Below are 27,400 nucleotides of genomic sequence, written 5' to 3' on the forward strand. Positions count from 1 at the left end.
AATAAATAAAACAATGACGGAGAGCATTTCCCCCCTTTTCTTGCTGAGCTATATTTTTCACTGTCAAAACTGGCCTTATGTTTTTCACACATCTATCAAACTTTGCGGTAAGATACTTGTTTGATGTTACAAAACACACACACACACACACACACATTTACACACACAGTCCAAAATTCAAGCAGTTTTAGAAAAGAACATAAATAATTAAGCAACTGAAAGCACCCATGCGGATAGACCAAACTCTAGAAGGTATCCGATAGAGCTCCGGGCCCCAAATGCCCACACCCCCATTCCCCTTTTTGTTGTTTGTTTAAAGCTGTGCTTCCCAAATCAATGCTCTGGTAAGCAGATGTGTAATTGTTTTCCAAAAACTAATGTCAGCCCTTCCTCCTTCCAGCTCTCTCACGCACCATCATATTTCCTCCTTGTACTACGACATTTAAGTGCTGGGAATAATGACTATTAGACAAGGGAGTGCATGAAGTTACACCACTTACCAAACACTTATTGTCTGTGTTATATTATAGAGTCATATGATTTTTTATTTTTTTTTGTACATATGCTTTATTTTCTTTGGGGGGGTGGGTTCAAGACATCCTCTACTGTGAGACCAAGGATGACACAGCTGACATTTATGAACCAAGTGTGTGTCATTATTGCCTCCCTGGTAACATGCTTATTAGAACTCACCTCACAGGAAAATGAACCAGATGGTGAAGAGGGAAAAACATTAGTCACAGCAATCAATTCCTGTTTGTGTCCTTGAACTGGCAACAGTTAGAGACAAGTCTGCGCAAACTGTGGGGTTGTAACGGGCATGGCAAACATGCGACTGTGGTGCTTAATCACCCTTGCTGAGCCCTTTAACCTTTTTTCTTTGGCCATGACCAAAATAGGTACATAACGACGCTTATAAAGTTGTAAAATAAAATAAATAAAATGAGAAAATACAATGGCAAATTTCAGTGGCAATTTCGGTGTAAAAAGGCTGACATAGTCACTTATGGAGTAAAATTCACAGAGAGCAAATTTTGCCCCCCAATTAGCTTTTTGCTCGGCAGAATTGGGTACCACTAAGTAAATTTCAGTCTCAATTACATCAATATATTGTGAGCTAAAGATGATAGACAGAAAGACAAATATTATTTCAAAGCATCTTTCCAATACTTTGCAAACTTTGTGACTGTTGAATGTGTGTCCAAAGAGATTTATAAAATAAATAAACAAATAAAACCCTCATTTTGCCACTAACCTTTGACAGAAAATTACAACATAGCTGCTCAGAGCCCATGTATTACTGATGCCGACTCATCTGTTTTCTGAGTTTGATTAGTTATTACCTGAGCGATTTGAACATTTTCAATCAATAATAAATAGCAAGATGGCCATCCCCCGAGATGTATGATTTGGGTGAAATTTTGCTGCATAACTAATATTCTGCACACAATATTAATCACCTTATATCATTTTTAGAACTTTGGGGCTGCATAGGACATTTTTGGGTTTGAGCAGTAAGCTAATGTGCCTTGGGAACTTTAAAATAGAAAATAAAATGCCATTTGCTCCGTATAAATGTAAAACTAGATAGTAATTACATGGCAATTGCAGTGATTTTGCAAGGTAAGAGATATTTAATTAGAGAGCAAACTCACCCAGGGCAGGGGTCAATGCAGCCATGCTGGGATCTAAAGGAAAACCCCCCATCAGGAATTGTGCCTCGGGTCCTGTTGGGTCGATCTTGAGGCCTGGTGGTAGGCTCATGTTCTGTGTCAGGTAATACTGGTAGAGCTCAGCCTCAGAGGGCGAGGGCATAGCTCCCAGCGCGAGTCGGCCATGTTGCATTTGAGTCACGTTCTGCTGGAGGAGCATCATGTTGTGCATGTGCTTCTCGCTGGTCATGTGGATGCGAAGGTTCCGCGCCACGTTGGTTTCGTAGTCGCATACCTCACAGCGCCAAGTGGGTTTGCTTTTTGGCTTGGTCGGTGAGGGGGCTCCGCAGGGTCCACTTACATGTGCGGAGGACTGCGTAGGGTGGTGGTGGGCAGGATGGTGGCTACTGGCCTGGGTTACGGAGGGCACGGCCACCACACCACCCGGGCCGTGTCCGAACACCTGATCCTGCGCAGATCCGATCGAGCCTCCGTTCTGCAGCGTTTGCATGTTGTTTAGGTGTTTATCCGACTGCATGTGGATGCTTAGGTTTCCCTTAGTGGTCGTTGAGTAGTTACATACCTGGAGAACATTGGCAAATCACTCAGATAAGAATCAATGCACTCAAGAACAGTGGTGCCTTGAGATAAACATTTAATCTGTTACGTTACAATGACCATGAATCTAAACGCTTCTCAAATCATTTTTCCCTATAAAGAGGCCACTAATTCATTCCAGCCTCCTCAAAACTTTCACTCATTTACTGCAAATGATTGCAAAGACTCATTTTAATTGGGTTGGCAGAGAATGAGTTAATGAGAAAAATAGCAAGCCATAATAACACACTCTATAAAGATACAGTAATTAAATGATTAAATAGAACAAAATCAAGTAATATGTTTTTCCCCATTGCATTAAAGCAGTGCTTCTCAATTATATTTTGCCCAGCCCTCCCCCCCTTCAAGAAAACTTGAAGCGCTGAATATAAATACGATTATTATCAATAAAAATTATATGAGTATACCTAAACCTGCATAACAAAAGAAAAAAAGAGTAAATTTCAACTCTCAAACAACAACTCTTTTTGAAGAGTCGTTCTCAATTTGCCAACCTGCTCTTTTTTTTTGTTATTTTGTAAAGTGACTTGAGTTTATCATACAACCTCTGTGTCTCAAATTTGCGCTTACAAGTCAACACAAGAAAATCAGCGGAACTTTTTCTTGTGTCACCTGCGCTATGAGAATAGAGCTATCGGTACATCGGAGGACAAAACGTGGCAAAAAGACCCCACCCAACACCTTACTGTTAAGGACCTTGAAAACATCAATGTGTTACATACCTCGCATCTGAAAGGTTTGTATCCACACGTATAGCTTTCTCCACGCGCCAGACGAGGATGACTTTGACCACTGCTGCAGTACACACAGGAGCCTCCAGAATCGGGATGCTTTTCTTTCATGTGAGCCTCCAAAGTCTGTTGATATTTGTAATGCCAGTTGCATTTGGGACATTTGAGCGTCTTGCACGAGTTACGTGAATGCATCATGGTCATGTGACCACCCAAAGAGCGCGAGGAACCTAGCACGGTGTCGCATTTGGGGCATTCCACCCCACTTCCTACATTGCCACCAGGCCCGTGGTTCTGTGAACAGTCATTCACCCCTGTCATGTCACAGGAACCGCCGGGTTGCGGGTGAATGTGGCCATGAGATGATGAATGCAGGTGATGATGATGATGGTGGTGGTGCATGTGGTGTTGCTGCAGAAGGGATCCATTTTCCTCCTCTTCCTCAGCCGGGCAATCATTTGGTTCTGGAGCTGTGGCACTATCTCGATTGGCACTTTCATCAGCAGCAGCATTGGAGGACAGAGGGGAGGAGGAAGTGCCAGCGGTGTCCTCCTCACTCTTTCTGACATTGGCTGCTGCCATTGCCATGGGAACGGGAGTTCCCTGGCAGTTAAAGCTCAGAGGGAGCTCTGAGGTTCTCCCCCCACCTTCTGTAGCTGAAACCTCCTCCTTGACAGGTGGAGAAGTGGAAGCAGGGGATTTGCTGTTTAGTGTGTAACTGACCGCAGGGGTGCAGGTAGAATGCTGGAGAGTGCTACTAGGCATTAATAAAGGAGATTTGGAAATGCTTTGGTTTGAGATAGCTGGTTCCCCTGCATCACCTCCACCACTGCTACTATTAACACCACTGGTCACTAGTGCACCTTTTGCCTCCACCTCGTCCTCTTCCCCTAATAGCGGTTCACCCTCCTCTTCTTCCGAATCCCCCACCTGGCCTGACGGGTGCATCGTACTGCCATGGCCCTCACCGGCCCCATCCTTGTAAGCCAACTCTTTCCCCGTAGGCTCCTCTGTTCTCCCCCCTGGTAAAGACAGGGCATTGGAGTCTTTGGCAGAGCCTGGGGTAGAGGGAAGAGTGGATGCTTTGGGAGTGCCCAGCCTTCCGAGGGACAAGACCGAGCTTAGTGGGGTTTGCTGCTGCTGCTGCTGGAGGCTAGGGTCAGAGTCTTTATTCAAGAGGGTCTCGCTGCCTCCACTGCTGCTCCCAGGCTCCAAATGGACACCACTAAACGTTCCGTAAAAGCTCTGGCCAGAGTTCATTGGAAGCAGGGGAGTTGGCACGGGAGTGCTCTTATTTTTTGGTTCCAGGAAGCTGATGAGGGGCTCCTTGTCTTTCCCAATCCCTTGGATGATAGCAGACGCATGGTTGTCCCCCAACAGACGACGTTCATCCTCACACAGCGTCATACGGTGGTCATGCACAGCATGGGTGGCAAAGGAACGCGCGTAACCAAAGGACAGCTTGCAGAGAAAACACATGAGAATTGGCTTACCCTTGCCATAGAGGGCCAAACCATCAAATTTGGAGAAATCCACATTGTTAGGAACATCTTTGGATACACAGGACTTCTTGGCAGACCCGTCACTGTTCAGGTAATCCTTGTTACTTTTGTGCCGCACATCAAAGACACGGAAACTGTGCAGGACAGGACTGAGGCCTGCCATGGATGAGGTATTGGAAAATCCTTGGTCTGAATTGCCAAACCACTTTCCAAAGGACGAGGCTATGTGGAACGTGTTGATGATCTGAGGGTAGACCGAGGATGACGTCCCAGCAGGTTCCCCTGGTTTCCCGCCACTAGTGAGAGAGTTTGTGGGCAGCAGGCCGGGAACGATACTCTCACCGCTTTGGACGAGCTGGCTGAGACTCTCAACGATGTAAGCCGAGCCATCCGGTTGGTAGACGATCTCTCCGGCCAAGTTCTCCACATCACTGCTCTCCTCTTCCTCTTCCTCCTCTCCTTCTTCACTTCCGCTCTCAGGCCCACCTTGTCGCTGCGTGGGCTGATGACGCAGAAGAGTGGGCATGCCCCCTCCGCCTTGAGCCATCACTACACCAGGAAATGGTTGAAGACTTGGGAAACAGCTGTCGATTTCCATTTCATCCAAGTCCTCCGATTCTTCCTCTTCTCCACAGCTGAATCTGTCCCGCTCCTCTCCCTCACAACCCTCTCTCTTGGAACGCAGCTGACCGGTGGCAGGGCTATCCCGGTGAGCCTGGCTTGATGTTTGTTTTGGCTGGGACTGGAGTTCTCTCACCTCGTCATGGAGAACACAAGTGTTTTGGGGTTGAGAAGGATACGGAGCAGAAAAAGACAGCGGGTCAAGGGGCGGGGCCTGGTTGGCGCACGGAAGCTGCAAGCTAGGGTGATCGTTCCAGGGCTGTGGAGGTTGCTGCTGCTGCTGGGAGGAGCTGAGCCCATCGTCTGTCCCAGAAAACACGGGAGACTCACAGCTGTCCATGCTGATGCCTACATGAGGCGTTCATCGCATCCAGGCCTGAGGACACACAAAAAAGTCAGATTAGAGGTGATTGGCTTCTGTGAAGATGCAAAGGAGCGAGTGAGAACATTTTTCAAAACAAGTTTATTGAGCGGGAGTTTAAAAGGCACAGTACTGTATGTGTAAAAAAGAAATGAAAATGTATTCTTGAAAAACACTAATGAAAAAAAAAGTCAATGCGGTCATTACGCAAAATTAAGCACTGAAACAATAGAATGATTCATCCTCCTGCCATATCAGGAAGGTGCAATCTTTTATCTTCACCTTCTAAACAACATTCTTAATATTATATGCTGCAAATCCGACATCTATTTTTAATTAACTCGAAGTCAGAAAAGGAGAAATAGCACAGTGTAATGGATCAAATAGATGTGAGATAATTAGACATACAGACGCCATCCCTTCAGCACTTTGAACATTTACATAACCTCCAGTAAAAGTGAAAACTGCAGCTAAAAATCTAAATTCCTTACTGTAGTACCATTCACACTTGAAAATGGAAATATAGAGACTTGTAAAAATTATCAGACCACTTTACATAAGCCAAAACTTTAGACTTCAGTGTGGCATTGTTTTGATCTTTGTTGCAGTTCAGGCTCCTGATGAAACAATACAACCATCCTTCACTCTTGGAAAAATAAATGGTAGTTGAGCTTTCGGCTATTCCCTGAGCATCAGGGAGGCCCAACAGGGGCTTCAATGAAGAGCACAGAATAGATAAAATGATAACTCCAGATACTGCTGAGCTAATACTATTTATTAAAGGATGCAGCCAGCATTGATTAAAGGGGGCAATCGGGCTAAAACCAATAACTCTGTGCTGCCCTTTAACCCCCGGTGCTGCATATTACATGAGCAAAGTTTCCCAGCTCCAAGCTCGCCGTTATCCCCTGACTGATTAGCACATTCATTGCCTGCACTTGATTTATTTACTTATTTACTTATGGATGCAAATTTTAGCTGTGGAGTCTACCCCCCACACCCAAACATATAACGCGCTGAGAGAGAGATTGATAATGTCTGTCTCACTTTTCATGAATGTCTGATGAGGCACTCAGCCACACAACATACCTGAAATCTCTCAGACATACAAACAAACGAAACAAATGTGTTGAGTTTCAGAAAATACACAGAATATTATGGGCGCAAACACATGACACAAAAATGATGAAAGTAATATCGTAAGTACATAGAACACTGAATAACGATAAGGAGAGTAAAGGCAAAAACTGATATTTTTTTACAGTCACACACCACTATTGTTTTGTTTACAACTACAAAAGTTCACAACCATGGCCCTTGAATTGAATAAAACACACCGTCAGCCTTTTCATTCCAACTTGCTTAAAATGGCAAAATATGATTTCTGGATATCTGCCTTATTGAATGTGGGAACTAACGGTCAGCATTTATTATCCACTGGATTAATAAGCGGCTCCGGTGTTCGCATGCAGTCCAACTAATGGGAAAAGGGAATTGAGAGCAATACTGAAAAAAATCTGAATGTCTAGACAGTAACTCTTCATGAAATTATACATTCATATGTTAAATGACCAGAATAATTTGTCAACCAGTTTGTAACGCACGCTATTGCCACCTACAGGACCGAACGGAACATTATCCCCGACTCACGATCCAATTCTCCATTGTCGGATTACATCATCTTCCATGAGAATAGAACTATTGATCAGCTAAGGCTGAGGTCTATCCAGTACTCAACTTGAATATCACTCCTTCTTGTTGTTTTAAACAATGCTTTCAACAAATGACGGCTCACGTCTGAACACCAAATCTTGAGCGGCACTTGTCACGATGAACAACGCTACTGACCTCCAAAAAGAGTCAAAATTAAGTAGTTGCTAAGTAGTTAAGTAGTTACAGTATACAGCGTATTCCCGTTATAGCTGCAGTATAAGCCATCCGAAGTAAATAGAAGTGAACCGGGTGACACTTGTTCAGTGCTGCAGATTTGCGCACGGTGGTTGTATCTACTGCTTACAGAAAACAGAATTGGCCTTTAAAATCAAGATGGTGTAATTCAATAAAGGGCAGTGGTTACTGATGAGCTATGGGATTGTCTGGAGACGGCGAGTCGCAGATGGGCCGGTTGATAGAACGCTTGTCTCTGAGACTGTGCCTGGCTCAGTGACACCTGTTTAAGTAAAGGAAGAGCTTCAATCTCTAGGAAAAAACAAAGAACTTGAAGTGACAGATCAAGCGGTCCGTCAACTGGAGGAGGCCAATGTATGCGTGAGCTAATTAACCACAGCTAAAAAGTGACTGTTTCTCGTGACAAGAGGAAATGATTTGGACAAGAAGATGCCGTTTTCTTTTGAATATAAACTGGAGATGATATCACTATTGCTTATGTTCTCATGTTGAACTGCAAAGAACCCAAACAAACTTGAATTTACAATGCGAGATTAGCGGAAAAAAAACAAAACAAAACTGAATTCCTTGGCTGATCTCAGGGTCTCTTTTAGCACACAATCCTGTTGCCACCTGCCTTCAAAGCTTTATGTAAATCCCCCCTCTTCCTCTTAAAAGCCGTTTGTCACTTCTGTCCAATGTGCTAACAAACGAGATTCAAGCAAGAGAACAGGTCATTTGACGAGAATAGAAAACAAGATTTACTCATGCGCCTTTTCACCAGTGGTTTTTCTGTCCAAATGAGGGTGGAATTCCCAAAAACGTGGGTGATAATGCTGCCAAATAACGCTTCAAAAGAAGTGGCCTTGTATTCAGAACAGTGTGTTTCTCCAAGGGTGCATTTATTAGTTTTGACCCGTCCCTAAATGTGAGCTCTGTTATTTTGCGAAGCTATGGCTTAACGTCAACTATCTTTGTAAACAAGTGAAAGTCAGCTAAAATAGTCCCAACTAGGAATGCAGCGAGAATCTGTGCTGATATTGTATGTCTGCACGTGTACTCACACACGCACACGCAGACTCAAAGCTTAATGATTAAAACTTTCATACCACTTCACCAGGCCTTTCCTTTTCTCAATACACGGACCTAACTGGATGAACTCAAGGACTTACAATATAGCATTGCTGAACCGGCACAGTTCCAGGCAGCGGTCCTCATCTTTTTGAACCATGGACCAGTATCATGAAAAGACACAAATCCTTCTCAAAGGAATATTTTCAATATGTGCACCCGTGTTTATGACAGAAATGCCTGCGTTTGGTGAAATGTGTTGCGAGACAATTTTGAAACATGCCGTTGGATGTTAAAATGACATTAATCACGTTTTACCTTCCCAAGTATTATAACTGGGTGAAAATTGTGCCATTTTAAGAAATCTTTGTTGAGTATTTCTATATAATATTAGATTGAAATAAAAATAATTACAATATGTAACTAAATTATTAAATATATGTACCTCATACATCAGTGGTCAAATGAAAGTATTTGTACCCGGCCTGACAGGAAATGGTATCATTAATCCCTAACTCCCAACAATGCCAAATGTGCATTTTTGTCCCTCTTTAATGTTGTGTCTCTGTGTCTGGTTTCTGAGCCTTCAGTGAGCTAGGCCAGCCACCTCAGGGTAAAGGGCGCTTATTGGAAAATCAATGGCGTGAACGCTAAGCAAGTTACAGGAAGATGTGGGAAGGAAGGGTTTTTATTGATAAAGCAGGGGGAGGCCTTTGATGTTGCACCAGGGACATGCTCATTGATGGGGGAAACCATTGTACTCCTCAGGCAAATCGGACCAGGGCTTTATCTGTTAAGTTAGTTCCAATGAATGGCTTATGAAAACATCAGTGTGTTGTATTAGTTAACATAAGTCAAAAGGTCAGATTTTATGTAGCTTAGTGCATTATAGAATTACACCTTTTTGAGCGGGCATTTTTCCCTTTCATTTTTATTATTCTGAATATCAATAACAAAAAGAATATTAATTAAGGTTCTCAACTGTGTTATTATGCTACAGAAAAATGGCTACACTTGTTTTAGTGTACCTATTGCGCATAATAAAGCAATGGACCTCTTTACACTCAGCAGGCTCTTTAAGGTTCACCAACAGTTTTAACAGGATCCAATACAACAACTTAATATGAGAGTGGGAAGTGTTTTAGTGGATGTCTCATGCAGCTATATGAAAATTTACATTTTTTTGTCATTATTATCTCCGTAGTAAATTCTTTGTGGTACTTTTGATTTTTTTTTTTGTACCTATAATACAACAAAGTTCAAATGAGTGCATTCAACGATGATCCTATCAGATTGTGCAAGTGTACGTAAAGGGTACCTTTGGTGCTGAGAAGGAAGTGTATATGGTTTATCAAGAAAAACTGCACTCAAACAAGTTTTAAGTTTTGCAGGTTGTATTAAAACAACCAGAGGGCGGAGGCATGATATGCATCGTTGATAGCGGCTCAGTCTGCAATGTTTTTGGCATTCAATTTGCATTCGTTTTGTGCTCATAATCTTATAAAACCGAGTCATTCTTGCAATTTTCCAAAGTCAATACTGACGAAAGGTCCTTCAATCCATCTGTAATGACACTGGAAAAATGTTTAACTGACCCAGATTTGTCAGACCATGAGCACGAAAAGGACATGTATTAAATGAGGGATGAATATCAGCCAAACCTGCTACAAATGATGCCATGTCACATCTCAGACTGTCTGCACTTTAATGTTGCGGTCAGTGATTGAACTGTAATTGAAGTAACAACAGGCAGTTTTTATAAACCTATATAAGGTAAGGTTGCTCGGTGTTCTGGTTGATTTAATTGTGCAGATTTACCCCTGTGAAACTGTCAATTAAACACAGGCAGATACAGTACAGCATTGTTGCTTAACGGAGCTGTAATTATTAGCTCAACCATTTTGCTCATGCAGGCATGAAGGTACTCCAGAATTGTTCAGGCTGCAGGAGGCAAAAAGTCACCTCAGGTCGATGGCACTCAGCCTGTAAACAGGGCTTCCCGTAAAATCAATGATCTTCAGTAGGAGATATCAGTGAGGGGGGGAACAGAAATAGCCGTGGTTGTGTTGAGTCTGAGGGAAGAACAGAGCTGGGTGTTTACATGAGAGTGTAGTGAGGAGGGGGAGGAGCGGTCGTGGGAGGGGGGCTCACTGGCACGTCAGAGCATTTAGAAGGGATAGCTAAAGTAAGATCCAGTGAGCTTCTGTCAAGCTCTGAACGCACAGAAGACAGCTCAGGTTGCTATGGCGACTTCTCATCCCATATTTAATCACTTGGATGTACAGTGGAACATTGGTATTCGTGATTCATCTGTTACAGAAAGTCTGACTAAAAGGAACTGTATTAAATCCAGAGTATTTTTTCCCACAGAAAATAATGTGAGGCCCACATTCTATAAAGAGTACCCAGAGTTTTACATATATAAAACAGTGTAAAAAATACAAATGACCTATAAAGCAGATAAGAGAACATTTAACATCAGTTTATTTTATATCAAACTGAGGAGGGTTATGGAATGAATTTGTTCATGTTCATTCATTGTTATGTGGCCTTTTGTGAACTATATTATAGTTTGCGGCCTTCATCTAACAGCTGGCACAACAAGCCATCTGTCGTATTATACTATATTAAGTGTTCTACCGAACTATTTCATGTCTGCTCTGCAACATTAGGAAAAATCGGGGCAACATCAACTCAACACATGCTGTCAAAAGCTTGTCATTCAAAATAAAAACACGAGTATAATAACAGTGTCGCCACGCTTTCACTATTTCCTCAGTGAAAGCTTGCATCTTCATTTGTTAAAACTATTTTACACAATTTAAAAAATGCTTTGGATGAACGCACAGGATCATTTTCGATAAAATTGAAACAGACAGACAGAATTACGGCCACGTGGCATGGCAAATCAATTTCAACAAAAACTGAGTCCTGCTTTGTTTTTATATGAAAATGAAGGACATGTTTGGCAAATGACAATAAAAGGCCGATGGTACAAAGTAGGCGACGATGTAGACAATTCCTCAGTATGAAGCGTACTAGCCAGAGGCGAAAGTATCACCTAGGCGTTCAAGTAATTGTTTAGAGGCTTAAACATCAGTTTGGCTCCCAGATCATTGATATATATTTGAAAAAAAATATCTCAGTGATGAAATTCAAGCGTCAGCAAGTATCAATGAACTTGCACTATTTGTTGTTGGTCCAAACGATTAATATTTGTATTTGGCAGAGGGTTGGGTCCTATTGCTTGCCTTTATTGTGTATTAATCATTTGCTCCATTTGTCATCACACTCAGGGTACCTAACAAAAGACACATCGTTATTCCTTTCTCGTCATATTTTATTGTATTCATCTATTTATTTTGGGAAAGAAATAAACATGGTACAGTACTTTTAAATGACGGCATGATTGGGACATAGTCAGAACTCAAAACAACTTTCGGCAACCTCTTGGAGTAATTTCTACTCACAGCGTGTTTCTTTTGCTGTGACCGAGTCAGTGTGCGGTGTAATTAGAAGTAGTTAATTAACTGTGGGTTAATTACTGTGTTCTGCAGTCGGCAAGTGAGAGGCTTGGCGGGTGGCAAAGCAAAGGGACGCAATGTACACAGCAGCAAGAAGACCTACAATTAGCAATTGGCACAAATGGGGGTTGGTTCACACATAGTTTTACTCAACGGGGAGATATTTACAACAGATGAAGTATATTATATTCATTTTGCATGCCTTCACAGTAAAAAATACATATTTCACATTGTGGACATGTTTTAACAATTGTTCTGAAAGTCAATCAGCAAATGTACGCATCATTTATTTTATAAATTGGAAACAAAGAAGTCATTGTATATTTTACATATTTTGTTATTTGTTTCCTGGTCTAAGAAGACAGATGACAGGGATGGGGAAACAAATAATGTGACCAAAAAAAAAAAAAAAAAAAAATCACATTAGCAAGATAGACAGAGCCCAACAGATATGGATTTAGGGATTTGCTCCAGTCTAATGTGAAGCCTCTCATCAATTAGCATGCACTACTGACTTTCCCATCGTTTGGAATGCACAAACTCAGAAAGGACACTCACGAATGTACACTGCTCTGCCACACCGGCACTATCCCAGCTGAGCACCAAACATGACATATCTTGGAAAAATAACGACAAATACAGCAGGCATCGAAACGATGAGAAAAGCGAGCGAGAGAAAATGGACACATGCAAGAAGGCTTGAAAATGAGAAGAAAAGCTCGAAGCTAGAAGGTCATAGATGAAGGGGGAAAGTAGCTGATAACAGTGTATGAGCCCCAGGTCTTTCATTTCTACTAATTATAAAAGCTGCCCCTATTTATATCTGGTGGAAGCAAACATTCTCTCGTGAGAGGAAATATGCTAAAAGCTTTAAAAGCTTCTGTTTGCACTCACTCAGTTTCATTTTCACCACAGAAACAGCATGAGGGTGGCAGCGCGGGTGAACCCAAGGTCAACGAAGCACACATCAGCATGCACTGAAAAACATCACCAAGGCGGAGGTAAAAATATGAAATATGAAATTACAAAATCATAAATGTGTACAGTGCTACGGCTTGAAGATAAAAGCGAACCACACGCACAAACACGTATGCACCTTCCAGCAGGATAGTAGTTAGGGAAACCACAAACACAGTTGTTAAAATAATCAATACCCTTGAAATATTAAACCATATGAAGCCACAATATTGATTGGAAAACCAATAATAAAATGGTTTACTTATCACCATTGTAGCTGTTTACATAAATATTCCAGATATCTTCAGCTGCAGCTTCATCACTTAATGGCAACCACACACACAAACACACATATACGCACATATATTGCGATTAGGACTAAATCAATTATCAATATCAGGGTAGGCTATATGGCCTGAATTTTGCATTACAGTATAACCCGAATCCGTTGATGGTATCGAGAGCACATTTTGGGGCACTCTGAATAACTGGGTGACACATTTGAACAACAGTCCGAGTTTTAGAGCATTTCCAAATGCACCCTTAATAGCTTACTTTTGCTGTTTAAAGTAAATTCCTCAGCACTGTGAAAAGGTTTCAACCAGGCTTTTGGTACAAGTGTCCTTTCACCCTAAGCACTTATTCTGATGTTTTTAAACCTAATCTTAGCGGTTAGCATGTCGTCTTTGTCCACTCCTGTTCTCTTTTCCTGCTCGGTGTGTACATCATTTGTCAATTTTCAAAATAGAATACTGTACTTGTAAAGAGGTCTAGCTTATGCGCTACCATGTGAGCAAGTAATATTGACTTAAAGGAGCGGCTCCAGGCGAGCTCCCCAGCTCAAAACTTGTGTGGCGCAAGTTATGCTAGAAACTAGCATTCCCCCAATTGTTTATGATCAGCCAGGAAACCCGGTGGGATGGGTGTCATCAGAGTGTGAACTGTAGTCAGACGCATTTTGGCCATTTCCGCACTGAGGCATGAACATCAAAAGCAAGAGTTGATGCAATTGCTTGGTAGGGTCCACACCTATACTGCGTGATCATTCATATACAGTACACAGTTTTGCGTGTAAACTAATGCTGTTATACAAATCCAGCATGTCATACGCCTCTTTGTAAAATCTGGAAAACAAATACCTTAGTAATGACCCAGTCCTGCACCTGGTAAAACACTGTGTTCACTGGTACCTTGAATAAGACAAACAAGGGATTCTCAAGGGGACACCAGTCATGAGAAAAATCCTTCGTTTCGTAAGGTGCCCATGCATTGATTAAAAGCATCTACTGTACGCTGGTGTAAAGGAAAATTACAAATGAGCACATGGGCAGACGTGTCATCAGCGTGAGCTTTTGGCCTGGCCTTCACTTTAAGGTCTCGGCCACAGTGGTGTGATGATCCCATTTAAGAGGCATGTGAAGACCAAATGAGCGAAAAAGCAGTCTAATGTGGTTGGAAGCTGTCTAGGGTGAGAGCAGAGATGCGGAAAGTTGCACAGTGTTTAAGTGTGGAAAAGGCTCAATTACTATCTTTTTCGTTGCGCGCTGATACTGAGAAGTGGTGAAGACTTAAGGACAAATGTCAAACACACACAGCATACGCTATGGATTAGAGAGTGTCCTATGAAAACACTTAGTGGAAATTATTTCTTTTTAGGGTGAAAAATGCATGAAAGACATTGATGAGCTGGCCTCTAATTCTAGAGTAGGATATCCTGGATAAATAATTAGAGGGCTTTTTTGAAAACCATGCACAGCCAAACCCTTTGCTCTCTCTGTGACATTTGCTAAAGTCATTAATGACAAAGAAAAAGCTAAAATATGTTTGCCGCAGGAGGGAAAAAAAAAAGGTTATTCGGTAGGCCAGTCCTAAATTCTTTTCTTTTCAGCATGGGCTGTTATCATAATAGCGACTTTAATGGACATGATGCAGAACGCATGGTTATTTTCATACCATAGCGGCATATATCTCCAGTTAGCACTCACAGTTGAACACCGTGAACCCTGTAATTAGCTGTAAAATCATAGTATTACATTCATCAATGCAGATTGCAGTCATTCCAGCTAGGAAAATTCACTTAGCATTTACAGTATGTAATACTCCATTACAAACTGCTTGAAGGTGTTACATTTGCATGAATTTTAAATGCTGGTTGGATGGAAAATCTTTACAGTGGCAAAATGAAGCAACTCTTGCAAAAAGGATTCTCCAGTAAAGCATGCAACGTCATGTTCGTCATGCGGTGACAGAATCTAACTTCAGGGGGGCAGAGGGACACTGCAGAAAGATACATCTACATGACTGCATGAAAAATTCCATGCACCTAATAACGGCATACATCCGCAACGTTCTTAAAGCCCGGGAGTGAACAAAACTACCAGTTTGTGAAAATGAGATAAATGCAACTTACTGGAAAGAGAGTGTTGATGTGCATTAAATGTAAGTTCCCCGGGAGAACTCTTCTAACATGACGGAGAGTTGCTGCCACATGACTACAACTGAAACCGACTAACCCAATCCTAAAATTGAAACGACAAAAATGAAATAGTTCATCCTAGCTCATGGATAGCAACAATTGTTTGTCTTGTGTACTGGGGCGCTACATGAGACTATGCAATTTTAACCGGATGTGTTTGTAAACTGAAAAATTTTAGTAGCTCATAATGCAGTTAAAATGAAGTATCAATGCTTTTTGTGGTAGGGGTTGCTTTTGGTGGAATGTGTGGACTGTGTTGTTGACAGACGTGGTTTAATTCAAACTTTTATAGGCTAATATGGTTCTAAGCAAACTTGGCACATATGTTTTCTTTTTAATTTGCTTAACACATATTCTGCCTCCGATTTTACTTAAAAGATAATTTTCTTGATATAAATAGTTCTTGTGGAAGCACTAAATATTCTCATCCACATCTATATGCTGGTATGAGCCACTGTTTTTGTCACACCAGAACTAAAACTAATTCCTCTTCTGAGACACAGCAAGCTTCTAATAGTTGTCCAGTTGTGCAAAATGTTGAATAATGGTGAAAGCATTGAGGTGTTTATAGCTGATGAACGCTCAACCAAGATATAATTTAGCATTGGTCAAAGTAATAAATAACACAACCACTCATCTATTGACTAGGAATGTTGAATTGTTTTTTTTGTTTGTTTGTTTTTGTTTTTGGTGGATCCACTCCTCTTTTCCACTTGAGGCAACACCTGTGTTGCACGATGAAAAAAGAAAAAAGCGAGTTTCAGCACTACCGGATAGTCCGTGTCCTGTCTCAACCTAGCATAATAATGCTAAATGTGTCAAACGTGTACAGTACGACTAAAGAGTTTATCATGTAATGCTTCACAAATATAATGCATCTTTTAATTATTTAAAGTATTATATTATTTTTATATAAATACATACATATGATATTATTATTTATTATATATTATATTTATTGTATATTATAAATCCGTACTAAATTATTTTAAAATGTTTTGTGAGGGCAGTTGTCCATTTATAGCTATTCAGAATTATGTAGATGAAATTCATACGGTGTGTGTGTGTGTCTGAGTGTGTTTCTGTGTGAGAGAGAGAGAAAGGCCCTGATGGCACACATCCTTCAACTGTGACAAATGGCACAAAGGTCAGAGTGAAAGCAGCTGGACAGTCGAGCACAACGCACAAATGTGAAAACGCAAATACTTACGAGGAGCATGCGATAAAGAAAACTGATCAAAGGAAAGGAATGATAAGTGTGAGATGAATGAAAGCAAGGAAAAAGCATAAACCAATGTGATATTTTAAGAAGGTGTTAATAAATTCTTAATATTCCTCCCCCCTCCTGCTCAGGATGTTGTGACAGCTTCAGTTGTGTGAAGCTATATTTGAGAAAGAGCAGACCCCCCCCGTCCCTCGTCCGCACAGACACTTGCACACACTGCCGCCCTTGTTCATTTGCCTTAATGAAATGGCCACATGCCTCATGTCATCCCAGTGCCGCATGCGCACTGAAGCACCTGGTAGATATAAATCAGGATGACCGCGCTGTATTTGGGAAGTGAGGCATTAAGCATGACAGAGGCTGTCAAAGTTCAGATAGCAACAACCGCGACATATAGCTAGAACCGCCGCGGAACGGATCGGGAAACCCGGGCCCAAACCCGAGCAGGCCTCTTATCTGCTGCATCTCGGACTCGGCGTGACACAGCTGCCGCATCTGGGCCCCAGCTGGGCAGGCTGCTGAGCGCACGCCTCGGCACAACTCAACTTGGCCAGGGGATCGCTTTAGCAAGGCCCCCAACCGCGCGCACCTTCCGGGGTAGACTTTCACATCCTCCAGGAAGACATGACCCTGTGCTTGCTGCCATATATTTTTGGCTTCCTTATCTGCGAGCTGAACTTCTAAGTGGTGTAGGTTCTAATTCCAAGTAGGGGCGGGGAGATAAAACTCATTGAGTGTGTGTATTGTTTCAGCGTAATATATGTATGTGTGTGGAATTTCACTCATGTGAGTTCAGGGTCTGAAGGTCAAAATTTGCCAAGGGAGCCAGCGCATTCCTCAGAGGACAGGAACGTATCTTAAGTGAGCAGGCATGTGTTTGCAAAGACTTCAATGTAACTATAATAGCTATACTGCACTATACATATAGATTAAGTGTGTGTTTCACACTATGGACACAAACACGATTACTTAGACACAACACATTCACTTTAGGGTTGATCTTGATCCCTTGAATCTTAATTCCTTGTCCTTTGTTCCAGCCATCCATTTTGGATCATTTGATGCCGGAAATGAATAAATGAGATATTATGTGGACAAATACGATGTGGTTTAAGTCAAATCACAGTCAATTAATTGATGACATCATTGACAGCACGAAGAATTGGTTTCTTGTAAAGAGACATTTGGATGGACCTGCATAGAAATGAATTAAAAACATAAATTAATGCATAAGACACAACTTTCTAGCTGTTGTTCAACGACTTCAACGATCGCGCAGGTCTCATCGTGTGTTCCACAGCATTGCATGTTGGAAGATGCAATATCATAGCTAGGCTCCATAAAATTAAGCATATTTCAAATTAAGTGTGACACTGTTTCTGTTTCAGTTGTGCTTTTGTTGTATTTGAGGATGGATTTGCGTATTTTACCATACAACCAGTCTCATTTTTGTGAAATATTTTAACTGGCTTGTAGCATATACCTATGAAAGCTTGGAGCTGACAACATGAATTAATTTTTTGACTGTTTGAAACTTGTTTGAACATATTCACAAGTATCTTCAAACATACTTGTTGCAAGTATCTTCAAACACACTTGCAGTATGTTTGATTGTACATGTAAGCTAAATGCTTTTCCTTAATAAACCGCTACACTTTACAAGTGTCAACATGCCATGGCATCTTGGGAGCAAAAGCTATGTTGTCCACATTCAGCATATGAATCTGTTTGGATGCATTTGCAAGTACGTTTGGAGAAACTTGTACTGTAAATACGTTTGAACATACTGTACTTGCAAACGGGTTTGCCAGAAAACTATGCTAACTCCACATTGCCAGCGCTACGCTTCCGTGTATAAAGACAAGGTCATCGTGTAACATGGCTTACCCCCTTGTAAAGCAATATTTTTTTGCATATTGGTTGGTGTGTTTTGTGGTGAATAACAAGTTGAGATTATTCATACAGTTGTCTGCAAAATAAAGGACATAATTTGGCGGTCAAGAAGATGCTGTTGTTTGTGCCACCGCTCTCGATTCTCGTTGCCAGTCAATTGCTATGGCCAAGGATAAGAAGACAAAATGCTACTCTCATTAACACCTTTGTGTTTTTTATACATAACCTGCTTAGAAATGTACTGCTCCACAGTTTGCTCCAGTAATGACAAAAAATGGGCAGGTCAAAAATTACTGGTAGGCAATTCCAAAACCACATGATTCCCAGGTTAGTTGACTTCAAGCTATAAATGTCGATTGGTTCAACCTATACTTTAAACTTTGTTTTATAAAACCACGCTTGTATGACTTTGGTGTAGAAGAAGTAGCACATAACCCTGACATCAACCCCATCATGAACATGAACAAAAAATTTGGAGGGGGTTTTGGTTGTGGGCTCTCCCAGATGATGGCGATCCTGCTGCTGCTGCCGATGAGGATGGGGACATCTCATGTTGGGACAATTCAAGCAGCCTTGCCTCAGCTCAACCCAACTGTAAATTAAAGTGCCGATAATGAGCTGCAGGATCAAGGCAATGACTAATGCATCTTGCAGCGGAAAAAGAAACTACGTGAAGAGGACCGCAGGATTACTTTTATGACACATAAAATCAATTGATTTAGGCCCGTCGGGGAGGAAAGGCGTGTGTCAAGGTCGTAAAAAGGGAACAATGTGCTGAATAAAAAACAGATATATTGAAGTTATCTTTTCCAGAGGTCAATAAAACATACACATTTTAAAGGGAGGATGACCTTATAGTTTACTTTGTTGATTCTCTCACTCATTCACTCACAAAAGCACTGCACTATATAACACGATAATTTAGCTTCAGATGACAAGGGTGGCCACATTAAGCGTTGAAAAGACTTAGAACACATGTGACCACACATAAATACTGATGAATGACATCTATATAATCACTACTTACAGCGCAACGTCCCGATTGAAAAACAAACCGAAATGGAATTGTCAGAAGGTATAAACCTTTCAGCATTCACCGGTGATGCACGGAAAATGCACTTTTAATGGTCAGTTAATGAACCATGCCATTGTTTTGACAATTAAATGGAAGGACAACGAGCAAAATGTCTGGGAACAAGTTGGGAAAACGCCAGATCACAGTGTGAGTTGCCTGTAGCACAAGATATTAGTATGTCCTGATAACATTTTTTGATGGGGGGCAGAAACCTAACGCTGAGGCTCTTGATTTTAAGGATTGGCTGATAATGAGCCCCACTCTAACACCTGGCGTGATGTCTTCAGATTTGGTTGACTCATCAATTATTACAACAATACCAAATAGTTAATTATGTGATAAAAGTATGTGATAAAATATTATGAGTAAGTTTTCAATCAAGTAAATGGATACAAGGTAAAGAGCACTTACTGGCCCCATTATTATGTGCACCAGCATGACATAAAAAGAAAAGGGTATTTAGATGTTCATAATGTCCCTCATGTAGTCATATGTTAGGCTCAATGAGGCTAAAATGAGGGCACAGTGCTTGCAGAGGTGCACTTAATTGTTTGGCCGATCTTCACATACATGTTGATGCTGGGAACAATTCTCATTGGAGTTGACAAGACAAAACGTGCTCATTAATGTTTATGGAGACCTCCTTGCACAATTGGGTGACCAGGAAAATAAACAAAAAAATAATTAACAAGAAGATAAAAATTCAAGCAGGCCGACTGGCTCGCCCTGAAAGTTCAAATTGAGTGCCACTACAAATTATAACTTGACAGGTTAAATTATCCAACAGTATGTTTGGTACAATGTATGTGCATGTTGGAGTTTGCTGAAGCAATTGCCTCCAGACAACTGTTCTGTATGAGGTATTTCCAAGTCAACCATCATTTCATTCTGGGAAAAAAAAAAAAAAAGACAGAGCAAAAACACCATAAAAGCGCCTTTGAGCTTCCTTGACAGCAGCTTTCCCACCACGTTCTTCACGATATCTCTGAAACAACGCTGACACATCTCTAACAGATGCCCCCCTGTTTGAGTTGTAACAAGGGGGAGCCCTGATGGTGTAAAATGAGACGATGACTAATTGCTTCGTAGTCTGTAATTGGGAGAGTGTAATTGGAGTGGACCTCTGGATGCCAGGTGCACCTTTAGGTGCTGGGGCAGTGGTTTGCCCTTTGACTGGCTACCAAGGCGTGTGTTGGGGAGGGTAAACGTGTGCAAAGGGGTGGGTAGGGTTAAATGTGGGCGGAAAAACGACGCTCCTATGCAGAAGGCCCCCAAACAATAGAGCTCGGGTGTGGCGTGTGTTGATGAAGTCATTAGAACCACATGCAAGTCAGTTGCAATCGTTAAAACGTCATCCGCCTTTACATAGCCGTTTTGAATGCAACTAGACACACAGACAAAAATGCATTCACAAATGCATTCACTCCAACAGAACATCATACACACTCATTTGCTAAAATTAGGAACAGCTGCATAATGTAATGGGATCCAACAAAACATTTATAACTTAATGAAACGATAATGCTCAGTTTTGAGGGACACTGTCAGAAAGGTATTAATTTAAATTCCCTATTAATTGACAATGAATAAGTAAGCCTTATAAATATGACATACTATAGAGATGAGTATTGTTAGAAGAAGTAAAAAACAAAATAGATAGAAAAATTGATGCTCTAAAATTTTTGCTAAAACACATCCCATCTTCTAGTGAGACGTCAGCGCTCACATCTGTCTTATCTCAAGACATCCTCATATGTTTGAGGTGTGAAAATATATTTACTTGCAGTGTAGCCTTTCATATGAAAATGAAAGGTGCTTGCTAGCAGTTGGCTTAGTAGCAGCCTGTTATTAGTTGCTAACAGTCTCAGGCCAACTAAAAATTAACTCACACTCGCACAACTGGGGGGAAACAAAACGGCTTAAATTCTTACATAGTATGGGTGTTTTGTGCCATTTGAGCCACAAATGCCAACCTTTAAACCTAAAAAAAAAGAAAAAAACTGAAATGAGAAAAACAATCGTGATTGCCATAGTTCAGATAGTCACATCATTCTCAATCTTTTCATATTTTCAGCAATTATTTTCCAACCAGTGTAATGTATTCCAAAACAAATCTTTGGATTCACTTTACAAGGTCTTTAAAAATCTTTTCCTACAGCAGTTGTGCTTTTGACCATGCATCTGTAACTAATGTTGTGGTCCAGCAGATTCAAGTCCACTGGCATATTAATCCGCCGGCGGGTGTAAGAAATATACAGCTCAACATTTTCTCATGGTTCAGAAGATGGGTCAATGTGATCAATATGTTCACGACCCACCTCACCAATACTACACGATAGCCATTCAATGTAATGGAGGCTGAGCGTTAATTGGAAGAGAGTGAGAAGAAGGCGGGTGATGGAACAATTGTTTTTGTTTTTTATTTTTTCTTATTCTTTTTTTTTTTTAAGAAGAAGAAGAATAAGCAGAGAAAAATAGTAGATGCTGCCTGCATGTTTGTTAAATGCTTGTCTGGAATGAATGTGGACAATGACAAGGGGATGATATGAGTGCGTGACTGCAAGTAGGGGGTTATTTGTGGGAACATCTGTTTTTCTACCTATCACCATATCATTTTCAGTAATTAGCCAGAACACCTGCACTTGTTTGGTTTTACAGGACCATCTTTTCTGTAAATTCATAAAACAACCATTATGTGTAGTTGCAAAATCAGAGCACACAATACTTTGATTGCAATCGCAGTCGGACAAAAAACGAGTAATTTATAATGTCACTTGAACAGGGAGATTGGAGTCATGGAACATGTTAAATGGTATTTTTGCAGAAAAACAAATCGGGTCAGAATGAGTCTAATTTTGCTATTTGTAGTTCAAATCAAATTCTACTTTAAATATTACTATAGGTTTGTCCTTCTGAGTAAGTGGTTAGTCATCTAGGTCATGGCAACCCACAAAGTTGAATCGAAGCAACTGGACTGCTTTTGTTTGTTCAAGATGTCGATCCAATTTTTAGTTTTTTTTTTTGGTCTAGAGTTTCCCAACTTAAAGTATGCCTTGGTCTGGATTTGTTCTATATATATATATATATATATATATATATATATATATATATATATATATATATATATATATATATATATATATATATATAATTGACACCAGACTTATTTAGACTTAGGTTCTTGCAAAGGATACAAAACATCTCATTACAAAAATCCAACTTGATGGCTTCAGCAAATCAGCAAATGTTAAAAACCAAGTTGCATTCAAACAAACATGTTGATTGTACACAGAGACCACAGTAATTACTACAGACACAGATATTAAGCTGAGAATGTGTGCAATGTAGATTAATTTCTCGCAGAAAATATTTGGATTCCCTCCCGTTGTCGTACTTCCTTTTTCTGTAAAGCAGGGGTGTTCCAATCCGGTCCTCAAGGGCCAGTAACCTGCATGTTTTCTAGGTTCCTTTCCCTGACACACCTGATTCAAATGATCATCAGCAAGCTCAGCAGAAGCCTGACGATGATCCTGATCATTTGAATTGGGTGTGTCAGGGAAAGAAACCTGGAAAACACGCAGAATGGCGGCCCTGGAGGACCGGGTATGGACACGCCTGCTGTAAAGGAAACCGTTGCTAAATTGGGTGATGGATGATAAATATGCATGCCTAAGTAGAAACATTTGATAATTTTTCATAAGTGGAACTGCGTGTTTAAGAGGTGCTGTTAAAAGTAAAACTTTTGGATTGAAGGAATGCCCGGAAACATTCATGAAGAGATTAATTAAATAAGGCCAACACGTGACGAGAGGGAAAAGAGTGGGGAACACGTCTCAGAATAAACTGTTTACCAAACCTGGCGAATCTTTTTGCGTGTGTGATGAGAGACTGCAGCTGACAAGGAAAGATATGTAGAGCAAAGAAAAAAAGACGTCTGGCAGATATTCTGTCAGTTAAGTGGAAGCGGGAATGCATGGGAGCGGAAATAGCCTTTCGTCTGGTGAAGGCCCATTCAACGCCTGCTGTCTTGTCCTGTGTTTATACTAGGCCTCAGATGAGTCAGTGTGGCTTTGGGTGCAGAAGAACACCATCCTGCATGTTTTTAAATGCAACATGGTAACCCGCATCGCCTTTATTTCGATATACTGCCAGTAAATCATTGCAATGTTGCATGAAAACTCTCTATGAATCTCATATTGAGAGTGGTACCGAGATGTAGAATATATGACGGAAATATATTGATTCTTCACTTCTTTGCTGTAATTTGGAAAAGATTAATTAGCATTCTCCTGCTGGTCTATCCTGCTGACACACTGAATACCAGTGAATTAGAAGAAGGTCTGAAGTCAGGACACGGTCCAAAAATGCTCCCCCACGGGACCGTGGAATACCCCTCGCCTCTAAATTACCTTAGCTGACACCGCTGGCCCATTTCTGTTCTGTACCCAGGCCAATAGCTGAGCAGGTCAAGACCTCCGGTATTAGAGAGCAGGCCAAAGCCACATAACTCTTTACCGAAGGTGAGGGTCAGTGTAATGCTCTGTCTTGCCAGGGTCAACCAGAGGTTCCTGGTCACTGAGGTTCATGGCAATACAATAAAGTAATCAATCTGGGCACTGGACGCTCGTCAATAATATACTCCCAGACTGTGGTGGGTCACCACCTGTTCCCTGGCCTCTCCTTGGACTGTCCTGGCCTCCTGAAGTGTTCATGTCTTGGATTTCACTGTCACTGCCGCGAAGGGGAAACTTGTGGGTGCAATCAAGCCCTGACGCTATGGCCAATCCAAGACAACAGAACGCTGGAAAGTTTAGTTTTTCGAAAAGCACACATCGTTCTGTAGTGGTCAACATAAAACTAAAGTAAATAGCCAGTAACCATTCATTCACTTTTCTTAAAGCCACTATAAATGCTTTTTTCTTTTTTTTTTTTGGACACGATTGTCACTACTCATGCTCATATGCTTATCATGAGTGGAATACAGACAGCATTGTTGGCAGCTGCCAAGATGAGGTAGCAGTTCATTCTTGGCTGCCCTCCCTCCCCTGCTTAAAAGACAAGTATAGAGTTTCTAGCAGCTCCATTTGGCTGGATAAAATGAAGATATGAGTGCACAGTTTCAAGCAGGTGAACTAACCTCTACTTCTCTTCCAACCCAAAACAAGCAGTCAAACAGTGGCACCAAAAATTTTAATGCAATACCATACCATAACCATCCATACCTTGCTCGATTTTCTGTTAAACCAACCCTCCTGTCTCAAACATTTCCTGTGTGGCGTTTCCTTCTCCCTGTCTAGCAAGCTGCAACAATGATAACGTAAGCAATAGATTCTTGCGGATCAAACCTCAACTCTGTTTTATATCTAGAGCACTTAAAAAAAAAACAACCACGGATGAAATACATTGCTATACGTTTAAAACAGCAACAAAAAAATATCAACATAAAACATAAGACAACTGACTAGCATAATTTTAAATGATGAAAACGAACACAACAAAGAAATCAGGGCTCAGGTTTCATGCAGTGTTTTACGCCAAAGAATACGTTTTTATGAACCGCTTCAAAAATGGACAGTGAAAAGGGTCATCTATTGCTTGAAGAACCTACAAGCATGGAAGCCGAAAGTGAACTGAATAGCAAACTGCCCAAAACAGTTGGTAAACGAAAACCAGTGAGGCAAGACATGAACACGAGATGCAAGAAAACAATATATGAAACAAAAGAAAACAAAATCTAATCAAAACAACCAAATCACAAATAACATGAAAGTCTGAACCAGTGACAGAAAAAACGACGGTCAGTAGAGCAGCTCAGAGACGTTTAGTGGGTTAAGACAATTTTTGAAAACAAAGAACATTCAAAATAAAGACTAAAGTGCAGAGGCAGCAAATGTGCGGACAAAGTAGGAGTCCATGCTCCCTCTTACGTGTTCCAGTATATTAAGAGACGACCAGCACTATTTTGAACCAACCTCACTGGATTACACATCACAAGACACTTGGTGTATTGGTCACTCGTCCATCAAAGGGGCACACCACACAGACTGACAATTAGTCCCAACTAAAGTCGCTAACCAGAAATCCAGCCCACACTGGTTGTGCCATGGTAAGCCATGTGAACCACGACACCACCGTTGACGCTGTCAGTCCCACGCCAAAGAAAGAATTGGCGCTCTAACCCTTAAGCAAATTGTCATTTTGGCCAACCTGAGCTATTTGTGGAAAAAGCAACAGAAACATTGACAATAGCAATCACAAAGTGAGTTCCTTTTTTTTCTGGACAGCAGTGGAGTTGAAAACAAAACAAAAAGCAATCATTTAAATACCATTTCCCAAAGGACACACATACACAAAAGATCTACATGCAAGTGCTGACAACAGTTTTTGCTGAGCCTTTTCCTAAAGTTGGATGACCTAAAAGGAGTCTGAGTATTGAGAAAAGGCCAAAAGGCACAGAATATTACACTTTTTTAAAATACCATTATTAGTGTGGGCACGACCTAAAAAACGCACCAAGGCAGCGAAAACTGGAAACTTTCAATTCAGTGTAAGCATGCGGAGAGGAACATTTTTTTTTCTCTAAACATTTCTTTCCTTCTTCCTCAAGCTCCCTCCTGACAACATGTCATGTCATTAAGCAGCTCAATCTGCATGCTATTTGCATACATCTGTTGTATTTTATTGATTGCTTCTCATTCTTTAAGATTCATGGAACATAATTAATGAACGACAACTCCTCTGGTGCCACACCCGAGGGATAGCTAATTCCGCTGCACACCAAGGGGATTTGAGCCGAGGGCACAAGTGGCCTCGTCACAGTGGGCACCGGGCCAGTTTCATTCCCCGTCCCGCCGCTGCCTCTGGCTGTCCTTGGTCTCAGCCAGCTCCCATAACAAGGAGAGCCCTTCCTGGGCCACGTTAACTAAAAGGACAATTATCCTGAGAACAATGATGCTTTTCACAGGCTCCGTGTTGTCATTAATGCAATGGATCGGGTTACAGCAAGCAGCTTGACCTAATTAAGGTCTGCTATCTGTGGCGTCTCATTGTTTTGACCAAAATCAAGACTTTTTTTTTTTCTTTTGTTTTGAGAGTACGCATGTTTTGCTTGCTCTTAATAATTTGGCAATGTGTTTTCACATGACATAAAATGCGTCATTTGACATTTTACGCAATTTTTTTTCACAATCAGAGATGATATCATCCTAAGTATGCTCTTAAAAGTGAAACGATTTGATTTGGTTTTAAATCACACTTGGCTATGGCTGAGTGTCTTGAATAAAGCCTCACCATCTGCTCTACAGTTAAATGATTGTCCTAAAGGTACTCTATATGAACTAAAATATGAAGTCAAACCTTTTATTCTGTGAATTAATCTATTTCTCTTTGGGTGGGACTTGCTGATTCTTATTAGTTAACTATAACTGTCCAGTACAAAATTGTGCATGCGCAAAAAAATAATCATAAACAACTCTTTAAATGCAAGGTGTAGAAGAATTAAAACTAGAGCAACTTTATTGTACTTTTCTATGAGGTGTTTCAATACTTAAGCTGCTGCCTGCTCTGGGAACTGCTGCTTTTCAATGACAGCTGACTTTTTCTTTCCTGCTGACATTTTGGGGCATGCAGTCACCAGTCATTCACCACTGACCGACAACATTGGGAAAACTGAATGAATAACAGAGCGGCCAATTTCTATATGTGCATGAAGTGTGTTGGGCATAGAGAGAGAGGGTTCAGGCTCTACCCATCAGCATGCCCTCTGAAGAAGAATGCTGTTGAATGTTAAGATGAAGCATAAAATCAT

General features: G+C 41.0%; 1 protein-coding gene across 1 annotated transcript in view; it reads right to left on the reverse strand.

The window, feature by feature from the left end:
- The window catches only part of zfhx3b (zinc finger homeobox 3b), a 154,735-nt gene that overhangs the window by 93,488 nt on the left and 33,847 nt on the right, over positions 1–27,400 (reverse strand). The window contains exons 2-3 of the mRNA XM_088412590.1: positions 2,993–5,500; positions 1,656–2,235 (exon numbers count right to left, since the gene is read on the reverse strand). Coding sequence (XP_088268716.1) covers positions 1,656–2,235; positions 2,993–5,464 — 3,052 coding nt within the window. The 5' untranslated portion in view covers positions 5,465–5,500. The remainder of the gene's footprint in view (positions 1–1,655; positions 2,236–2,992; positions 5,501–27,400) is intronic.

Source organism: Hippichthys cyanospilos, chromosome 4, assembly GCF_059441005.1.
Source record: "Hippichthys cyanospilos isolate Australia breed blue-spotted pipefish chromosome 4, RoL_Hcya_1.0, whole genome shotgun sequence".
In the NCBI taxonomy this organism is placed as follows: domain Eukaryota; kingdom Metazoa; phylum Chordata; class Actinopteri; order Syngnathiformes; family Syngnathidae; genus Hippichthys; species Hippichthys cyanospilos.